This window comes from Corapipo altera, unplaced genomic scaffold, assembly GCF_003945725.1.
Source record: "Corapipo altera isolate COAL_440 unplaced genomic scaffold, ASM394572v1 44, whole genome shotgun sequence".
NCBI lineage: Eukaryota > Metazoa > Chordata > Aves > Passeriformes > Pipridae > Corapipo > Corapipo altera.
In genome coordinates this window covers 17,797,278-17,814,660 of record NW_020884880.1, presented here as the reverse complement: position 1 = coordinate 17,814,660, position 17,383 = coordinate 17,797,278, and the positions used below count along the sequence as shown (strand labels likewise).

At 35.3% G+C, this 17,383-nt stretch overlaps 1 protein-coding gene across 4 annotated transcripts in view; it reads left to right on the top strand.

Annotated features, from left to right (window-relative positions):
- TOP2B (DNA topoisomerase II beta) overlaps positions 1–17,383 on the top strand; it is a 63,837-nt gene that overhangs the window by 42,104 nt on the left and 4,350 nt on the right. The window contains exons 19-33 of one of the 4 annotated variants that reach the window (XM_027638981.1): positions 1,547–1,668; positions 2,508–2,656; positions 3,876–4,107; positions 5,540–5,674; positions 6,118–6,318; positions 7,942–8,137; positions 8,295–8,386; positions 9,537–9,692; positions 9,822–9,905; positions 10,984–11,181; positions 11,505–11,649; positions 12,890–13,048; positions 13,889–14,096; positions 14,588–14,667; positions 14,970–15,080. In XM_027638981.1, coding sequence (XP_027494782.1) covers positions 1,547–1,668; positions 2,508–2,656; positions 3,876–4,107; positions 5,540–5,674; positions 6,118–6,318; positions 7,942–8,137; positions 8,295–8,386; positions 9,537–9,692; positions 9,822–9,905; positions 10,984–11,181; positions 11,505–11,649; positions 12,890–13,048; positions 13,889–14,096; positions 14,588–14,667; positions 14,970–15,080 — 2,268 coding nt within the window. Of the gene's footprint in view, positions 1–1,546; positions 1,669–2,507; positions 2,657–3,875; positions 4,108–5,539; positions 5,675–6,117; positions 6,319–7,941; positions 8,138–8,294; positions 8,387–9,536; positions 9,693–9,821; positions 9,906–10,983; positions 11,182–11,504; positions 11,650–12,889; positions 13,049–13,888; positions 14,097–14,584; positions 14,668–14,969; positions 15,081–17,383 lie in introns of all 4 variants that reach the window. The other 3 variants (XM_027638980.1, XM_027638984.1, XM_027638982.1) reach the window with 3 other exon arrangements.

The following is a 17,383-nucleotide window of genomic DNA, read 5'->3' as shown; positions in this document are numbered from 1 at the left end:
AGGCTGAGTTAGGTATGGCAGATACATCTCTAGGGAGTCAAAGAATGTCAGTCTGTTTCAGCTTCTCCAGCCTTACTTCCTCCCATAGTTGGGTAATTATAAAGATGCATGCTTCAAGAGGTCATTGTTCATTTTAACATACTGTATTCTTGACTGCTTTCTCAGAAACAGCAGAATGATTTTGCTGAAACTTAAAATAATGAATGACAACTGTTAATGTGAATTGAAGTTCTCCAAGATTCGTTCTACAAAAGTGTAAGAAAATAAGAAAGGAACATAGTTATTCATGTATTTGTGTGTGTCTATATATATTTGTAATATAATATATGGATATATAATGTTATGAATATTATATATAATAACTATCAGTGTTTCTGCCAACTTCAGCTGTGATTCTGCATTCTGGGCAAGGATATGTGAGTTGTTCAGCAGGTGTAGTACTCTAGCAATGGTTTTCGTCCTTTAGCATCATCTGGTGAAATATAACAGGCTAGTCTGGTGGCAAATCTCTGGAAAAAAATGAAGAGGAAGAATATTTTGATTATCTCTTCACAGTTACTGGTTACCGTTCTTACTCCTTGAGGATCCTCCTGTGTAAAGAAAATGCTGTAATTTTATTATATTCAGCAGACTTGGTAGAAAAACATGATGTGGACCCATTGTAAAAAAAATTACATATTTGAATAAAATGGAGATTGGAGTCAGTGTCTCTTTTTGTTTGGTTTGGTTTGGTTTTTGGTTTTGTTTCATTTTGGTTTTGGTTTTTCGTTTGGTTGGTTTTTGGTTTTTGGGTTGTTCCCCCCCCTTCTTCTTATTATGTTTGACCCAAGGTAGTAATGGTAACACATAACAATATTTTGGTGCATTTTGTAAATGTATGTGAGTTAAAACTCTGAATAGATCTATAAGCATAATCTAGAACAGGTTATCAGTTCTAGATAATATACAGAAAATATGATGCAATCCCTTCCACGCAGATGTTATACCTAAAGTTGCCTAAGAAATGAAAGCAAACCAGAAGATCTAAGAGACTGGCTTCTTCCTTAAAACTCTAAAATATCTAAAAGTGGCATATCTTTTTGTTGAATTTTCTTCAATATTTGAGATATTCACGCAGAAAGTAAAAATTCAGAGTGCTTTAAAATACATGTTACACTTGTCATTACCGAACTTGTGTTGATATTCTTAGAAAAAAGATATTGCTGAGTAGAATAGAAAGAACTCTTGACTTGTGGAAGTCATACATGCAGGATCAAGTTGCTGTTTATTAGAAAGATGTATTTTATGCTGTATAATACTAATTGGCTGAAAGGGTTATGTTTCTACTTTCCTGGTAATTTTCTGAGTTTGGTAAAATATTTTTTTATTATTTTAAAAGATTTGATATATTAGTTGATTATTTTGTTGATATTACAGTGTGAATTTGCTTCCATTTAATGTTTGGAATTCTTTTGAGAGATTAGAAATGATAATAAGGCAAAACAAGTTTATTACTTTAGAACATATGCTTTTGTGTGTGTTGAAAATGGATTGTTCTTCTTAATAGGTTTAAAACCGGGGCAACGCAAAGTTTTGTTCACTTGCTTTAAGAGAAATGACAAACGTGAAGTAAAGGTTGCTCAGCTGGCTGGTTCTGTGGCTGAAATGTCAGCTTATCACCATGGGGAGGTGAGTATGAAGGAGAGTAAAGCTATGAGGATTTTTAGCCCACATAAAATATTACGTAAATGTTTGTGGTACTGAAATTGCAAACCTATTGACTATAAGTCTACTAATCACAAATTTACGTTTAAAGAAAAGGAACTAAAGTGTATGTAGCTTAATAAGACGGGGTATTTCCTTTCTTTCCAAGTCTTTGTGCACAGTGGTATCCCAAATACATTGTGGCTTATGGAAAGATACTAGATAACTAATTGCCTAGGTAACTTCTAGATTCTCAAATCAAAGGGATATAGGAACTATGTGCTAGGACAATTTTTGTCTGAAACATGAAATACAGTATTTTAAGGAAAGAAGCAGAGATACTCTTCTTCACAAACTTGATACTGTGTCAGAAGAAAGGTTATTTCTAGCTCCCTTTTGTTTATATTTATCTGAAATGTTAGCCAGAGTTTACGTGTTAGCAGTCCTGGCATCCCTTCTATTCTTTCTTTAAAAACGATGAACAGTGGTTTGTGCAGTAGTAAGTGCAGTCAGTTTATGCCCCTTTGCTTCCTCCAGAGAAGTGCTTTAGAAAAAATTGAGAGTCTCAGGGGTTTTCCTAAACATAAAATGTAAGGACATATAAATCAGGGAGGCAATGTGGCTGTGGAAGAGGGAGCATCATGTTTTGCCAGCAACCCTTGTAATAAGTTTACAACATTCCTTTCTCAGGGAGACTACTTTTTTTAAAATTTAGTTCAGGTTAGTCACACAATTTTGGGGCATTAAAAAATAGGTTTTACTGGCTAATTAGGAAAGACTGTCTCTACCTATTCTTATTACTATTACTATGTGTTTTCTTGCAGCAAGCATTAATGATGACTATCGTCAATTTGGCTCAGAACTTTGTTGGAAGTAACAATGTGAATCTGCTACAGCCTATTGGTCAGTTTGGCACCAGGCTTCATGGTGGAAAGGATGCTGCCAGTCCTCGCTATATTTTCACCATGTTAAGGTAACTACAAATGTAAAGCTTGTGAAATGCATGCTTTTGAAAAGCCTTGTCATGAAACGAATCCTTTCACAACACTTCTTTTTTTTTTGTGCAAGAGGAACAGGGAAGGATTGGAATATTTTGATAGAAGCTCAAATTCTGCTTTGGGATCTCTTAAAGTGTGGTTTTGCACGTTGATTTTTTTGGTATGATTTTTCCATGCATAAAAGTGCAAGGCTGAAGATTGAAGGTGTAGATCACTCAAATTAGGTACCAATCTTAAATCGTGACTTCTTGCAGAAGTAGCTTTCAGTCCCCCTGTTCACTGTGAACTCTATTCAGTTTCACAATAGAAAGGTGTTGCTACCTGGTGAGAAGTCCTGCCATTCAGCCTAGACTTCAAAGTTCAGATTGATTCTTTTACTTTTGGATGAGTTTCTTCATATCAAACTAATTTGCACATAATTTATAATGAAGACCTTATTTTATACTGCTAATTTTTCACACCTAGTAACTTCAAATTCAGTTTGGTGTGCAGAATGTTAGAATGTGTTCCTTAATGTAAATTACAGTATTTTATAAATTATGTTGCTGATTTTCTTTCCTAATTTCAGTGAGATATTTTGCCTAAATTCCTTGTAGTTTCTTCTTTTCCTCTAATTGTAAGCTTTATATGTAAGTATCAAGTTTTATTCCATTTCTTATCCATGTTCCTTCTGTAGCAACCTAGTTTTGTACATTTCCCTTTTTGCATGAGGTGCTGGAAATCGTATTCACCCACGACAATGTTCTAGATGAGCAAAAGAGTCACCAGCAAAACCTCTGTAGCATTTTCAGAAACTGCTAGATCTACACTTAAGCAAGGCAGTTTTGCAACTCTTTGCATACTGTGTTGCTTTATTGCTGGGTACCTCAGTGTCACATTGAACCGTGTATTCTGAATGCTTCAAAGAATAATATTTTGTGGATTTTAAATGTCATCAGTTGCTAGTGTATCAGGTACGTGTGTTACTGTGAAATAAACAAACTTCATCTGTTATGAACATGCTCTTCCATTTGAAAGAAATTCCTTTTCTCAGGGGGTATGTACACTGGATTTTCAGCGTCAGAATGGCAAAGAGAAAGGAAGACATAAAACTCTACAAAAAGATCATACCTAGGCCGAAGGACTGTTAAAGCAATATGTACTTTACTTGCTGGACTTGAGTTTAAATGGTTTTCTTCTTTTTCTTTTTCAAAGCCCTTTAGCAAGGCTACTTTTTCCATCAGTGGATGATAACTTGCTTAAATTCCTTTATGATGACAACCAACGTGTGGAACCTGAATGGTATATTCCCATCATTCCTATGGTTTTAGTAAATGGAGCTGAAGGAATTGGTACTGGATGGGCATGCAAACTTCCAAACTATGATACCAGAGAGATTGTAAACAATGTCAGACGAATGCTGGATGGCTTAGATCCCCACCCAATGGTAAAAATAACAGTATATACTGGTATTTTATATGTTTGTACCTACAAAATTAATTCCTGTCATTCTAGAACTTTATGATTATTGGAATATCTGAGCTGGTTTGTCCCAGTAATTTTGTGTAGAAGCTTTACTTGACTGTTGGGGTGAGGTGGAGAAGTTCACCTTGAAGCAAAACTATTGCAATTTGTAATTTTTCCAATTATTTTAGAGGACTTTTCTTCAGTCTGCTGACTGTAAGCCTTTTTAGTTGAAAGTTATGGCATGACAGTAGAGTAAAAAGTTGTACCACTCTTTCTTTTTGGAAGTATTGCTACTTACCTTCAACCAAACTTAATATTTTCTCTGTCTTGTCGGAATTGTTCTCTCTTTTATATGTCTGTGAGCAGAGGAGAAGATATTGCTGCTGTTCAAGATATTATTGTTGCAAGCAAGCTTCTGAACTGCATCTAGCTTCTGTTTCTTTATTTAAAATTTTGTAAGAAGACCCAGAAGTGGTGTATACTTAAAAAAATGCGAACAGGAAGATACCTGTGAACCCATAATATCTGTAACCAACAGATGAAATACAGTTAATGCAACCTTTCTTTTACAACTGATGAATATTGCTACTTTGCTGTGTTTACCAAGTCAGAGAAGCAGAAGTGTCTTCTCTACTTGGATCACAGTTCACTAAGTTTGCAGTATCAATTTTCATGACGTAGTGAATTTCCTTTTGCAAATTCTTGGCAACAATGAGTAGATTTTTTTTTTTAAATTAATGCAATCCATTGCCCTTCCTTTAGGACTCCTAGGCCTTCTGTGTAGTCTCACAGTCAATTGAAGCTTCACTGTGGTTGAAAGAGGCAGTTCTGCCTCCATCTAGCTCCTTTCTGTATGATGGTATGTGTTTGTGTCCACATGGTAAGCTGGATAAGGGAAACAATTCAGTTAAAAAAAGTTCCCCACCCTTGTAGTTAAGTTTTAAACTGGATGGGTTCCACTATCTTTGCCAAACAGCACAAAATTGAAAGTTATTAGGGGAGGTAGCACTACTTCTGTAAAGTTGTTGTGAGACTGGGGTGTTAATTTGCTTTCTGTCATGCCTTATTTGTGTTTGGAGGTTTCTTTAAAAGAGAGAAAAACAAACAAACAAACCAAAACCTCACCACCTCACTGGGTTCAACTGTATCTTTTTAATCATTTTTCTGCTCTGTGGACATTAGGATACTTGGTCCTGTCACTGCAGGACCATGTGCAAAATAGAATGCATGTGCGCATTCTATTTTTTCTGTAGTATTTTTTGTATGATTTCAGATTTTCACAAGCATGAGAGGCTAGTTGATGGATTAGTGCAATATAAAGTGATAATGGTATGGAGTATGGGAAACAGATATTTTCCCATCATTTTACTAAAAAGATTATTACGATTTTTCCTGGTTTTTTCCAATTTCAGCTCCCAAACTACAAAAACTTCAAAGGAACCATTCAGGAACTTGGTCAAAATCAGTACGTAGTCAGTGGTGAAATATTTGTGGTGGACAGGAACACAGTAGAAATTACAGAGCTTCCTGTAAGGACATGGACCCAGGTAAGTAAAAGTGAAATACATTTAAATAAAATGAAAAAGCAATGAAGAGTTCCTCATTAAACTATTTAATCATACATGTGCATGAACTTTTAACACAATTTCTAATGACTATACCTGGAAGGGAACATGGCTTCATTCTTTCATGTGCTTTTGTAGAAGAGGGTTTTTTCTACTTGTGCCATCTACTGTCCATACTATAAAGAATACATACTTCTTCAGCTGAATTCATAGTTAAACCACTTTAGAGGAGCCTTTTCTGTCCTTGTAGTTGCCTCTTATGTTTGTGCTGGTCTGGGCCTGCATTTTGCAGGCTATACTGGTTCTTTATATTATAACTGATATCAGATGTAATGTACAAAGCTTTGAAAATTTATGTTGTTCAGTTGGTTTGCAATTTAAGGCATTTTAAATATTTATTGTTTTTGCGTCTCTATTTTTCATAGGTGTACAAAGAACAGGTTCTAGAACCTATGTTGAATGGGACTGAAAAAACTCCAGCATTAATTTCTGACTATAAGGAATACCACACTGATACAACTGTGAAGTTTGTTGTGAAGATGACAGAAGAAAAACTTGCACAGGCAGAAGCTGCTGGATTGCACAAAGTCTTTAAGCTTCAAACAAGTCTTACTTGTAATTCTATGGTAACTTTTTCATGTTTGGCTATCAGAATCCCCACTGTTGTTTGCTGTAAATGTTTTGTAGTATACTTTGGTCCTTGGTATTGAACAGTGCACTGTTTGTTTGAAATTGTTTGAATAGTAGAAAATTGTAGTGGTGATAAACATATGATGAGTCCTGATGAGTCTTTCAAATAAGGCAGGCCTGGGGTGGTGGCTTTCCTGTAACTGAAAATTTCCTATGCAGCTAACCAAAAGTGGTTAATGTAAAGTAGATCATACAAATAACTTTCTGCCATGTTATAATGAGATTTGAGTTTTAAACTTGAGTCAAGTTACGTTTTCAAAATGGCACTTTATGCAGGGCTGTTACTCTTCTAATAGGAGTTAAATAATCCAATGTTTCAACCAACATAAATCCAATTTTAGTTTATCAGGTATAGCAAACACTGTACTTAAGCTGCTAAAGACATAATAGTTTTGTAAATTACTAACCATACTAAGAATGTGAATAAATATACCTGTCTATTAGGAGAGGGACTTGCATTATAAGATAATTTCTGCCTGAAGATTTCCAAACAACCTGTCTTTACAGATCCTGAAAAAAGAGGTGGTTTGTTTTTTTTTCTGGCAGATGCTGCTTTCAGATATTATCACAAAGCACAAATATCATTACTGTTGCTCTTGTTGTATACATCAAAAGCTATGTGAAAATAGCTAAAAAATAAATTAAAGACCATAAAATTGGAAGAGGAAACAGGCCTTGCTCAACCCATTTTGTATATTGTACTTGAAAAGCAAACCTACCAAATCAAGGTGATGGTATTTCTCACCCGTTCAAACAACCATATGAACTGCTGTGAGAATCCGTTGTCAGTTTTATGTTTCGCAGATTACAAAATGTTTTGCAGCTTAATCCTGTGTTTTCTTCCTACTGACATAAATAAGTAAGGGCTGTTTTCTGTGTGTGTGTAGGAATTAATCTGCTCTAGTGTAAGCATCTTAAAAAGTTATGCGAGCTAGTCATTGTCCCCCAACTCCCAAATAGCTGTTTTGGATGGATGAATTGCCCTCTAGAGGGGTTTATTTCTTTCAGTTAACTGTGGAGGGCACTGAGGGTGACTAGTTCACCTATAAATGTCTAAACTAGAGATGTCACAAGTCAGGCAGGATTGATTCCACCTATCAAGTAAAAATGATTTCTTACTTTGTGCTTGAGCTTGAAGGATAGTAGTTTTCACAACTGAAAAGTAACAGATTTCACAACTGAACTGAAAGATTATTAAGGATTATTAAGCTTTTCAACTATTACGTTAAATAGTTGTGAGTCATTAGTTGCTACTGGACTTGTGATTTAATATTTAGATAAAATTAGTCATTCAGTCAATTTAGGCATATTTCTCTACATAGCTGTCTTTTTGTTTCACTGTGTTACCATAAATCTCATCTTAAGATGGCTTATGAATAAAAATTAAATCTCTCTAGCTATGTGCTGTGTAGTTCCACAGTAGTGTTTGAGTTCACAGTCTTCAAAGTATCACTTTTTGTATGGTGCCTTTATATGCAATAGAAATCAACTCGTACACAAAGGTTAACAAAGTTTGAGTTATGCACTCTCTCTCAAGAAGTATATTATGTATTTTATAGGTGCTGTTTGATCACATGGGATGTTTGAAGAAGTATGAAACTGTGCAAGACATCTTGAAGGAGTTTTTTGATTTGCGATTACATTATTATAGTTTACGCAAGGAATGGCTCGTGGGAATGTTGGGTGCAGAATCTACCAAGCTTAACAATCAAGCTCGTTTCATTCTGGAGAAGATACAAGGGAAAATTACCATCGGTGAGTAAACAGAAGTTAGGATAGTTAAGAGTGGGGGAAAATCTGGAAATTGAAGTGTAGTGGAAAGTACTTGTATTCAAGACATTGATTTTCGTGACACTAATTTTCCTTTTCTCCTTCCCCCTCCCCCTCCTGGTTGTGTGTGTGCGTCTTGTAGAGAACAGATCAAAACGAGATTTGATTCAGATGTTAGTCCAGAGAGGTTATGAATCTGATCCAGTAAAAGCCTGGAAAGAAGCACAGGAAAAGGTAATAATTTGAAATCTCTGCATATATTTGATGCTGTTAGTATTATAAATTCTATTACTTGATTCAGGTGTTTGTTTTGCAGTAGTCTAACTTAATTTATAACGCACATAGCACTTTAAAAACATTATTCATTACTCCTTATTGGCTTCCATTTTTAAAAAGAATTAAACTTGTACAAAAATACAGTCATGTAATGTTGGTATTGTATGTGTGTAATTCTTAGAAGAAAACTAGATAATACAAGTCTGAAAAATGGGAATGCAGAGGATCAAATTTCTTAATGTACCCAAATCAAAACTGGCAACTTGATTTCTGACTGGCTGATCCAGAAAGTGTTGCATCAGTTACCCCATATATAAAACTAATTGCTAAATGTCATTATTTCCATATAACTTATTCATCAGTTTTATGTAATGAAACATGAGTATTGTAAAGCTATGACTTTTAAACTTATTTTAGTAAATTTGATCTTGACCTATATTTATTTCTGGTTTTTTAAAACCCAAGAAGTTTTTATTGTTGCAAAAGAGATATGTGACAAGTTTAATTTCATGCATTACTATGGGGAAGATGGAACCACTTTGAAAAGCAGATTCAGATCTCTGTCATCCACCCCTTTTCTTTGACTTTGCCGCTGCTTTAGCTATTTGTTTTTATTTCACGTTTGATTTGATTTGGTTTTTTAATACTGTATTTTAACTCTATGCAGTGCATTGTATTTTACAACAAAATTATTATTATGAGAAATTTTGATTTACTTCCAAATCTCAGTTTGTACATTCAGGGTATTGATACCCATTTTTACCCAAAGGATTGTGCTCATTTCTGAAGGAACAGATATGCATGAATATCCGAAGGGCAAAGGTCTCAACCCTGTGAGACAGCTGGGACAGCACCAATATCTGTAGCCAATAGCATACAAAGCATATGGTTTAGCATCAGGTTCAAATTTGTTTTCTTAAATGATTAAATAATCCAACTATAGAAGGTCACAGGGACATGGCCTTTTGGAAAGGTCCAGAAAATGTTAAGGTTACTCAGTCTGTGAGGGCATACCTAACTGCTTTATGACAGTGCTTTGGAGCAGTGTTACAGTTCATGCATAGAGCTAAGATTATTAATACTTGTAATTGTGAATATTTCACTCCAGGCTGCCGAAGAGGAGGACTCACAGAATGCCAATGATGATACTTCCTCTGCTTCTGGTGCAACTTCTGGCCCTGACTTTAACTACATCTTAAACATGTCTCTGTGGTCACTCACGAAAGAGAAAGTGGAAGAGTTAATTAAGCACAGAGATTCCAAGGTTGGTACACCATGGAAGACTTATTTGAAATGATCCAGTAATTACTGATGTGCCTAATGGGAATGTTCAGTTTTGATGGCGTTTACTTCAATTGTGACTTACATTCTACATACTACTTTCGTGTTTTAGGAGAGAGAACTAAATGACCTTAAAAGGAAATCTCCTTCAGATCTTTGGAAAGAAGACTTAGCAGCCTTTGTTGAAGAGCTTGAAGTATGTTTTACTTTACATATATTTCTAAAATCTTAAATTTAAATTAATTTAACTAAAAGCATTAATTAACAGAAATTATTAAAATTTAAACAAAATAATTTAAAAATACCACATTTTGAATTAAAACCAGATACATCTCCAAATATAATGGTAACTGGGAAATCAATATTGGTTAGTTGTGTTCCTAGTTGTGTTCCTCAGGGATTGTCTCTTGCATCTATACAGTTTAATGTGTTTTCCAACTCAGTGATGAGAGAAGAAAAGTAACCAGGAGAAAAGTTAGTTTTCAAATGACACAAAAACTTGGGATTAGGAACTGGTAATGTGAATAATTAAAGTAGTTACATAATTATATAGTTATGTGATCTAATTGTTTGTTAGGCAGTAAGTATTATCAAATGCAAGGCTGTACATTTAGGAATGGAGTGTGCAAACAGTAGAAACTATATGAGAGGCCCTTACTTTGCCTCATCAGTAACTCTGGAAAAAGATAAGGTCCTATTGGTGAATAACTTGCTGAGCCTCAGCTTTCTATGTTGCCTGAAAAGGGCTGAGGCAATCTTTTGAAGTGACACAGGGTAATACAAGTAAGACATTTGTTTTATTTCTTTGTGTGTTACTGGTAGAGCTGCAATTGGAAATGTTCTGCTCAAATGTCTGTATTTCGGCTGTATGTGCATACTGTGAAGAAAGCTGATTAAAGGATAGGAAAATGTGCCTTAAAAATGACTCTAGAAAACTAGATGTTTAAGTTAAATGCTGAAATACTGGAAAATTACATTGTACCCACACGCATATATGAGAAACAGGTTTTCAGTCTAACGGTGTCCAAAGGTTCGTATTTCTTTAATCGTGAATACAAGTGTAGTTTTTAACTGTACAGGATAAGGAAAAATTTACCAAGATTAAGTGGTCAGTTTTCCATTACTGGAAAGTACGTTTCAGTTCAGGAGAGAATTAAGGGAAGCCTTATGCTCCGTGTAAAAAGGAGTTGAATCTTAAATAATCACCACGTTCTGCTTTGTTCTCATTAAAAAATAATGTGTTCCCCTCCATCCTGCCTCCCCTTGTTTGTTAGAAAGTAGAAGCACAGGAGAGAGAAGATGTTTTGGCTGGCATGGTTGGCAAACCAATAAAAGGGAAAGTTGGTAAACCCAAGATGAAGAAACTTCAGTTGGAAGAAACCATGCCATCACCATTTGGCAGAAGAATAGTTCCACAGATTACATCTGCCATGAAAGCTGATGCCAGTAGGAAGCTGCTGAAAAAGAAGAAGGTAAACCAAAACAATTACTATAGTTAGATTATTTATCATTGAACTGCTATATTTTTCTAGTCTGGTAGCATAAAACCAAATCACTAGACATCATTAATGCTGTATTTATATTGTTTTGCTGACGTAATACATGAGGAAGTTTGTACTGGATTTTCTTTTACATTCTCAAGCCTCTTGTGACTGCTTATTGTTCAGGTGTTTTTATTGAAATGTCTTTGCAAGGCTATTCAACAAATCTCAATATACTAGTCTACTTTCATTTATTATCATTTACAAAACCATTCCAGTTCAAGGTGTAATTTATTTTATGTTGCCCATTTTAGGGTGAAAGCGATTCTTTAGCAATAAAAATGGAATTTGATGAAGAATTTGGTGGTGTGCCAGCTGAGGGTGGTGGGGATGACTCACTGAATGCATCAGCTGCAGCAGCTAAAACCCCTAAACCTAAGAGAGAGAAGAAGGAGCCTGGTAAGATCCTTACAGAGCCATAGTTACCTTAGTTGTGTACACTAACTGGGCATGAAATAAATTTTTAACACGTAGTAAGAGGGGAAATAGAGCAGAATAATCACAATTTCATCTGATTTTCTTCCCTAAAAAGATGTGTAGAAATATTTGAAACTTCTCTGCCAAAATTTCTTTTTGTAAGCTGCCTTCCTGGGGGTGGTGGATCTTTCATTTTCTACATTTGAATTTTTGGGGTGTCTAAATCTTTGAATTTGTGAATAGAAAAATAGTTTATTTTTACATACTGAGGCTAATTCAGTGCAAAGTGAAATTTCTAGTTTGTGTGCTCTCTGATATTGAAGGATATAGCACTGACCTTCAGTCCTTCAGTTTGAGTAATGGTATAGATTGTAAAACTTGATTAATGTTTTTTCCTATTGACATACTCAGTCATTCTGACTTTTAAAAAGTTATGGGTGCTATGGCTTGGCAGACTGACCAATGTCTGTGTTCACTTACCTTTTTCCTCTGTTAGCAGGAATTTCTTATTGCTGTTTGAGAAATATATAGTAATGGGGAGGCAGCAACAAAAAAGAAAGCTTAAGTCAGAAGAGAAGGTTGAAGTATGAGGGGTTTTATTGAAGAAGGAATAAAATGTGGTTGCACAAATAATTATTCTGAGATAAGATCTGGTTTTGATTATTCAGGGGATTATCCCACCTGAATAGATTAACTGAGTACAGTTATGACAGACTTGTCTATGTGCAACTCAAATCTACCTTAGCCAGTGATGAGCCCAGAGCAAATTAGACCAGCTTGACCTGAGCTTGCCCTGCAATTGACTGACCACATTATTACACCCCACAATAGGGTACCCCTCTTCCTATGCTTATTGTATTTTTCCAATAACTGTTTCTGATCATGTTCCCTGAATAATGAAAAACTACATGTTCTTTTCATGGAAAACTGCTGCAACTGTTAAAAAAAATGAAAGTTTGACTGCAAAAGAGCTAAAACTTCGAATTAGAGACTTTATGTTTTTCAGTCATGAAACAGATTTGTTTGGCAGCAGGAGATCAGGTTCTGTGTGAAATAATTTCATCATGTTAAATCTTTCTGCAGAGAGGAAAAGAAAATTCAGATCATTTAAAAGAGAACTTTTTAAGATTAAAATTTATGCTAAATTTGTGTATCATAAACAATTAGAAAAGATGAAAATACTTTTTAACCTGACTGTAGTAAATGCTTTCACTTGTGGCAGGCACTAGGGTAAGAAGAACACCATCATCTACAAAATCTGGTGCAAAAAAAGTGAAGAAACGAAACCCGTGGTCAGATGATGAATCCAAGTCTGAAAGTGATTTAGAAGAGAATGAACCTGTGATTATTCCAAGAGACTCTCTGCTTAGGAGAGCTGCAGGTACCCAAGCTTTTATGAACTGTGTGTTGTGACTGAAAGTTTGAACTACAAAACTACATTTTTATTTGACTGTAGCCTTTCTTTAGGACCTTATTTCCTATAGGTAGCTTGCATTACATTTTCTTCACTATCTGCTTAGTGAAAGAAACTCTTAATGTCAGAACTAGGAACTTAAAAGATAATGAGAGATTCTGTAACTTGGTCCAGAAATCTTTTCCCTTATTCTAAACACTACAATAGAAATTACTTACAAAACTCTGGTGAATTATACAAGAAACATACATAAATACAACATATAAGATAATATCATTACAAACAAAAAAATTACTCTAATGCAATTATACTGTCAAATATGGCCCAAAAAGCTACTAAAAATTTATCAAAAAAATTCTGAAAAGTCCATGAAAAGTAGAACTAAAAGTTTGGAAAATATGTAAGTATTGTATAGTTTTAAAAAAACACACAGACTTTTCTGGAAAATTGTTGATTAATTTTTCAAGCACTTGGTTCGGAAGAATATTCTAATGATGGATTCAAGAAAACTTCAATTTTAAGTGAAGGATTCTCATTCCTTAAAAGTACTTATGCAGTGGTGTGTGCATAATGCCATTAGCTGAAGGTGTCTGAGCAAGCCACAGATGGTGTTAGATGTTTGGTAACACTTTAAATTATGTCCGTTTATTCTTCTAGGCTGAAACAAGTTTTTTATCTGCCAGTCTTTCATCTTGTGTAGTCTGAGACTGGGATTGTTTACTGACTTCCACTTCGATTTATTTATGTATGTGTATTATGTAACATAAACAACTATCTTGAAATGTGTATATGTGTGATTTTTTTTAGCTGAGAGGCCCAAGTATACTTTTGACTTCTCAGAAGAAGAAGATGATGCCGATGATGATGATGATGCTAACAATAATAATGATTTGGATGAGCTCAAAGTAAAAGCCTCTCCAGTTATAAATGACAGAGAAGATGAATTTGTTCCTTCAGACAGTTTAGAAAAAGATGAGTATGACTTCTCCCCAGCCAAATCAAAGCCATCTCCAGAGTAAGTACTGTAACTCAGCAGGATTTCTTTACTAATAAATTTTTCAATGCAGAAGTGGCTGAACAAAACTGAGAAACATCAGCCTGTCATTACTTTACATGTACCATGTAAAATGAAACGTATACATTTCTGTAGAGGAATTAAAGTGTATGTTATCTCAGCCTTGCAATTGTCCTATGCAAAGGTTGACATGACTCACCAAATTATGATACACTGTAATATTATCTGTTAACGTGCATTTTTTAAGATTCTGTTTTCTGTCTTGTGCCATCTGGTACATTTTTGAAAAAAAAAAAGTAGTTCTGTTAATTTTAGATGCCTGAAGTTCTCAACTGGATGGTGATTTTAGGGGTTTGACTGCTGCAAGCATATACAAAAATGCTAGAAATGCTAAAACTTGAATTAAATCTTATATGGATATTATGATGTCTATGTTCTTCAATATGTAGTTAATGCAACTCATAGAATTCTCTTTTTCTGTTTGCAAGTAGAAAAACATCTCAAGCCAAGAAAAATCAAGATTTTGGGAACATCTTCTCTTTTCCATCTTACTCTCAGAAGACAGATGATGGTGAGCTTTTATTCACAGTTCTATTTAATCTTAATAGCAGTTATTGATGGAATATATTAGGGATTGATATACACAAACTTCACACAGTAGTCATAGAAGAAGGATGCCCACATTCATAAAGGGAAAAAGGGAAGGAGGTTCTGATCCTTAGAGGAACAAAGCTTGTATCATAAGAAAGTCACAGTACATCCATGACCTAGTTGTAGTATCAGAAAACCTTCTTTGAGAATAATTTTTACAGTAATTAACATTGATGATATGCAGTGAATGAATCTTATTCTAACCATACTCTGTGATTGTAGATACAACAAAATTGGACAGTGATGATGAGGATTCTGCTCCTGTTTTCTCATCATCTTTTGCCCCAAAACAAACAGAGAAAATTCCAAGTAAAACAGTAGCTGCTAAAAAGGGTACGTATAGAATTGGCCTATAAGCCAATCCATTTATGTAAAGTCATCTTCACCACCTTTGCCATTGTCCCTTCAGTCTTCAAAGTGGGAATTGCATTCATTTATTTTGAATTCAGTGAAATTCAGCTGGCTACTGTAGTGTCAAAACTTAATACATCCCACGTATGGAGCTGGTGTTCAACTTTCAGTTAGTTTATCTAATGGGAGATTTTTAGCCTCGGTGAATATGTGGAATAAGGTGACCTTGGGATTGAGGATAGCCTTCTATAATGGATCTAACTTATTTATTTTGAAAGGAAGGAGAGCAAGTGAACTGGAGGAATCCCCAAGAAATATTTATGTCCGAAGCAGGTGTCGTGATTTAACCCCAACCAGCAACTAAGCACCACACATTTACTCACTCCCTCCTTCCTGGTGGGGTGGGGGAGAGAGAGTAAAAGAGAAAGGGAAAACTCATGGGTTGAGACAAAGACAGTTTAATAGGTAAAGCTAAAGCTGCGCATGCAAGCAAAGCAAAACAAGGAATTTATTCACCACTTCCCATGGACAGGCAGGTATTCAGCCATTTCCAGGAGAGCAGGGCTCTATCACATGTTACTGTTACTTGGGAAGACATAACACCATCACTCCTAATGTCTGTTCCCCCGGCCCCTTCCCCAGCTTTATGTGCTGAGCATGATTCCATATGGTATGGAATATCCCTTGGGTCAGTTGAGGTCAGCTGTCCCAGCTGTGTCCCGTCCCAGCTTCTTGTGCAGCCCCAGCCCCTCACTGGTATGATGGTATGAGAAACAGAAGAGGCCTTGACTCTGTGTAAGCCCTGCTCAGCAGTAACGAAAACATCCCTGTGTTGTCAACACTGTTTCCAGCACAAATCCAAAACACAGTCTCATACTACTTACTATGAAGGAAATGAACTCTATCCCAGCTGAAAACCAGCACAGTAGGCTGTCACATTAAGTTCCACTTGGCACAGTTGTTTTACTTATTGAAACAGAGGATGATGAAAGGCTCTCCTCAAACTTCAGAGGTATAAATTCTTTGAATTATTACTTTTAGAACTGGCATCTTGCACAATCTTACATTGCGGAATTAAGGACAATTCCAAGAAGAGTGTGTTTATTACTTGGATTTGTTTCTGTGGTTGTGCTTGAGTGTTTGTAGGAATAAGTTTTTTTTGCACTGCCTACCTTGAGTAACATTAGTTTATGAGGTTTTAGCTCTACTTTCAAGAGGAAGACTTACACTTGTTTTAAATGTATTAAAGGTTATGGTAGATACTGCTGTAATTAATGGCAAAAATAAGGTTTTTGCTTACCTAGCAGTTGTTTAAATAGGTTATAAAATATAGTTCTTACCACTTGATTGACCAGCGATTTTTGTTGCTTTCAAATCTTTGCCTTTTTTCCTCTGTCTCTCAGATAATTTTCTTTTTTTCTTGCTGCTCAATCTTCTGTCCTTCAAAAGTGTTTTTTCTCCCTGTGATACTGTGGCCCTTGTTTTTTAAAACTTCTTTTGACTGACTTGCATCTGAACTTTAATGTATTAATTTTTTCCAAAAAAGATGCCTCAAGGACATTTGCAAGAAAGCGGCCATTTAGAATAGTTAGCTTACTATCTTAAAAATGAGGAAAAAATGTCTTGTGTTATATATTATGTACCAGTGAACTGCAGCATCTTTTCATCCTCTCCCCAGTTGCTTCCTTTCCCTATTTCTAATTTCTCTTGCTGCATTGTGTCTAATTTAATTCATAAACTCTTTGAATCAGTGAATGCCTGAATGCTTCTCAAACACTTTCAGTTGGTAAAGTTCTATACTATGGTAAAAAAAAAAAATTGTTTACAGAAATAGCTGATCTCTAATAGAGTAGTCTTTTATATCAAAGTTCTGTACTGCAGTAAATGCAAGAGAGAACTGTGCATGCTGAAGCTAGTCATGGATACAGTTGACCATTCAATCTCCTTCTCCCTCTCTGTTTTTTGAAGGCCCCAATGTGATGAGTTGTCATTAGCCTAACTTGAAACCCTAAAATACAGCTGTGATCTGTTTCTGAGTTGGTCATTAACCTTTACACTCACAAAATACATATAAACAGGCTCTCTTTCAAACAAAAGTTAAATTTTTGCTTTCAGAGTAGCCTTAGGGATAGTCTCCCTCTCAGTGCATGACAGTAACACAGGTTGCTTTCACCAGTTTTCATCTCTTTGGCCCAGATTAGATATGACCAGAGTTTCATCATCACAGTCAACAGTGCAGTGATAACTAGCAGGCTTAGTTCATTGGTCATCTGGTATCCTTTTAG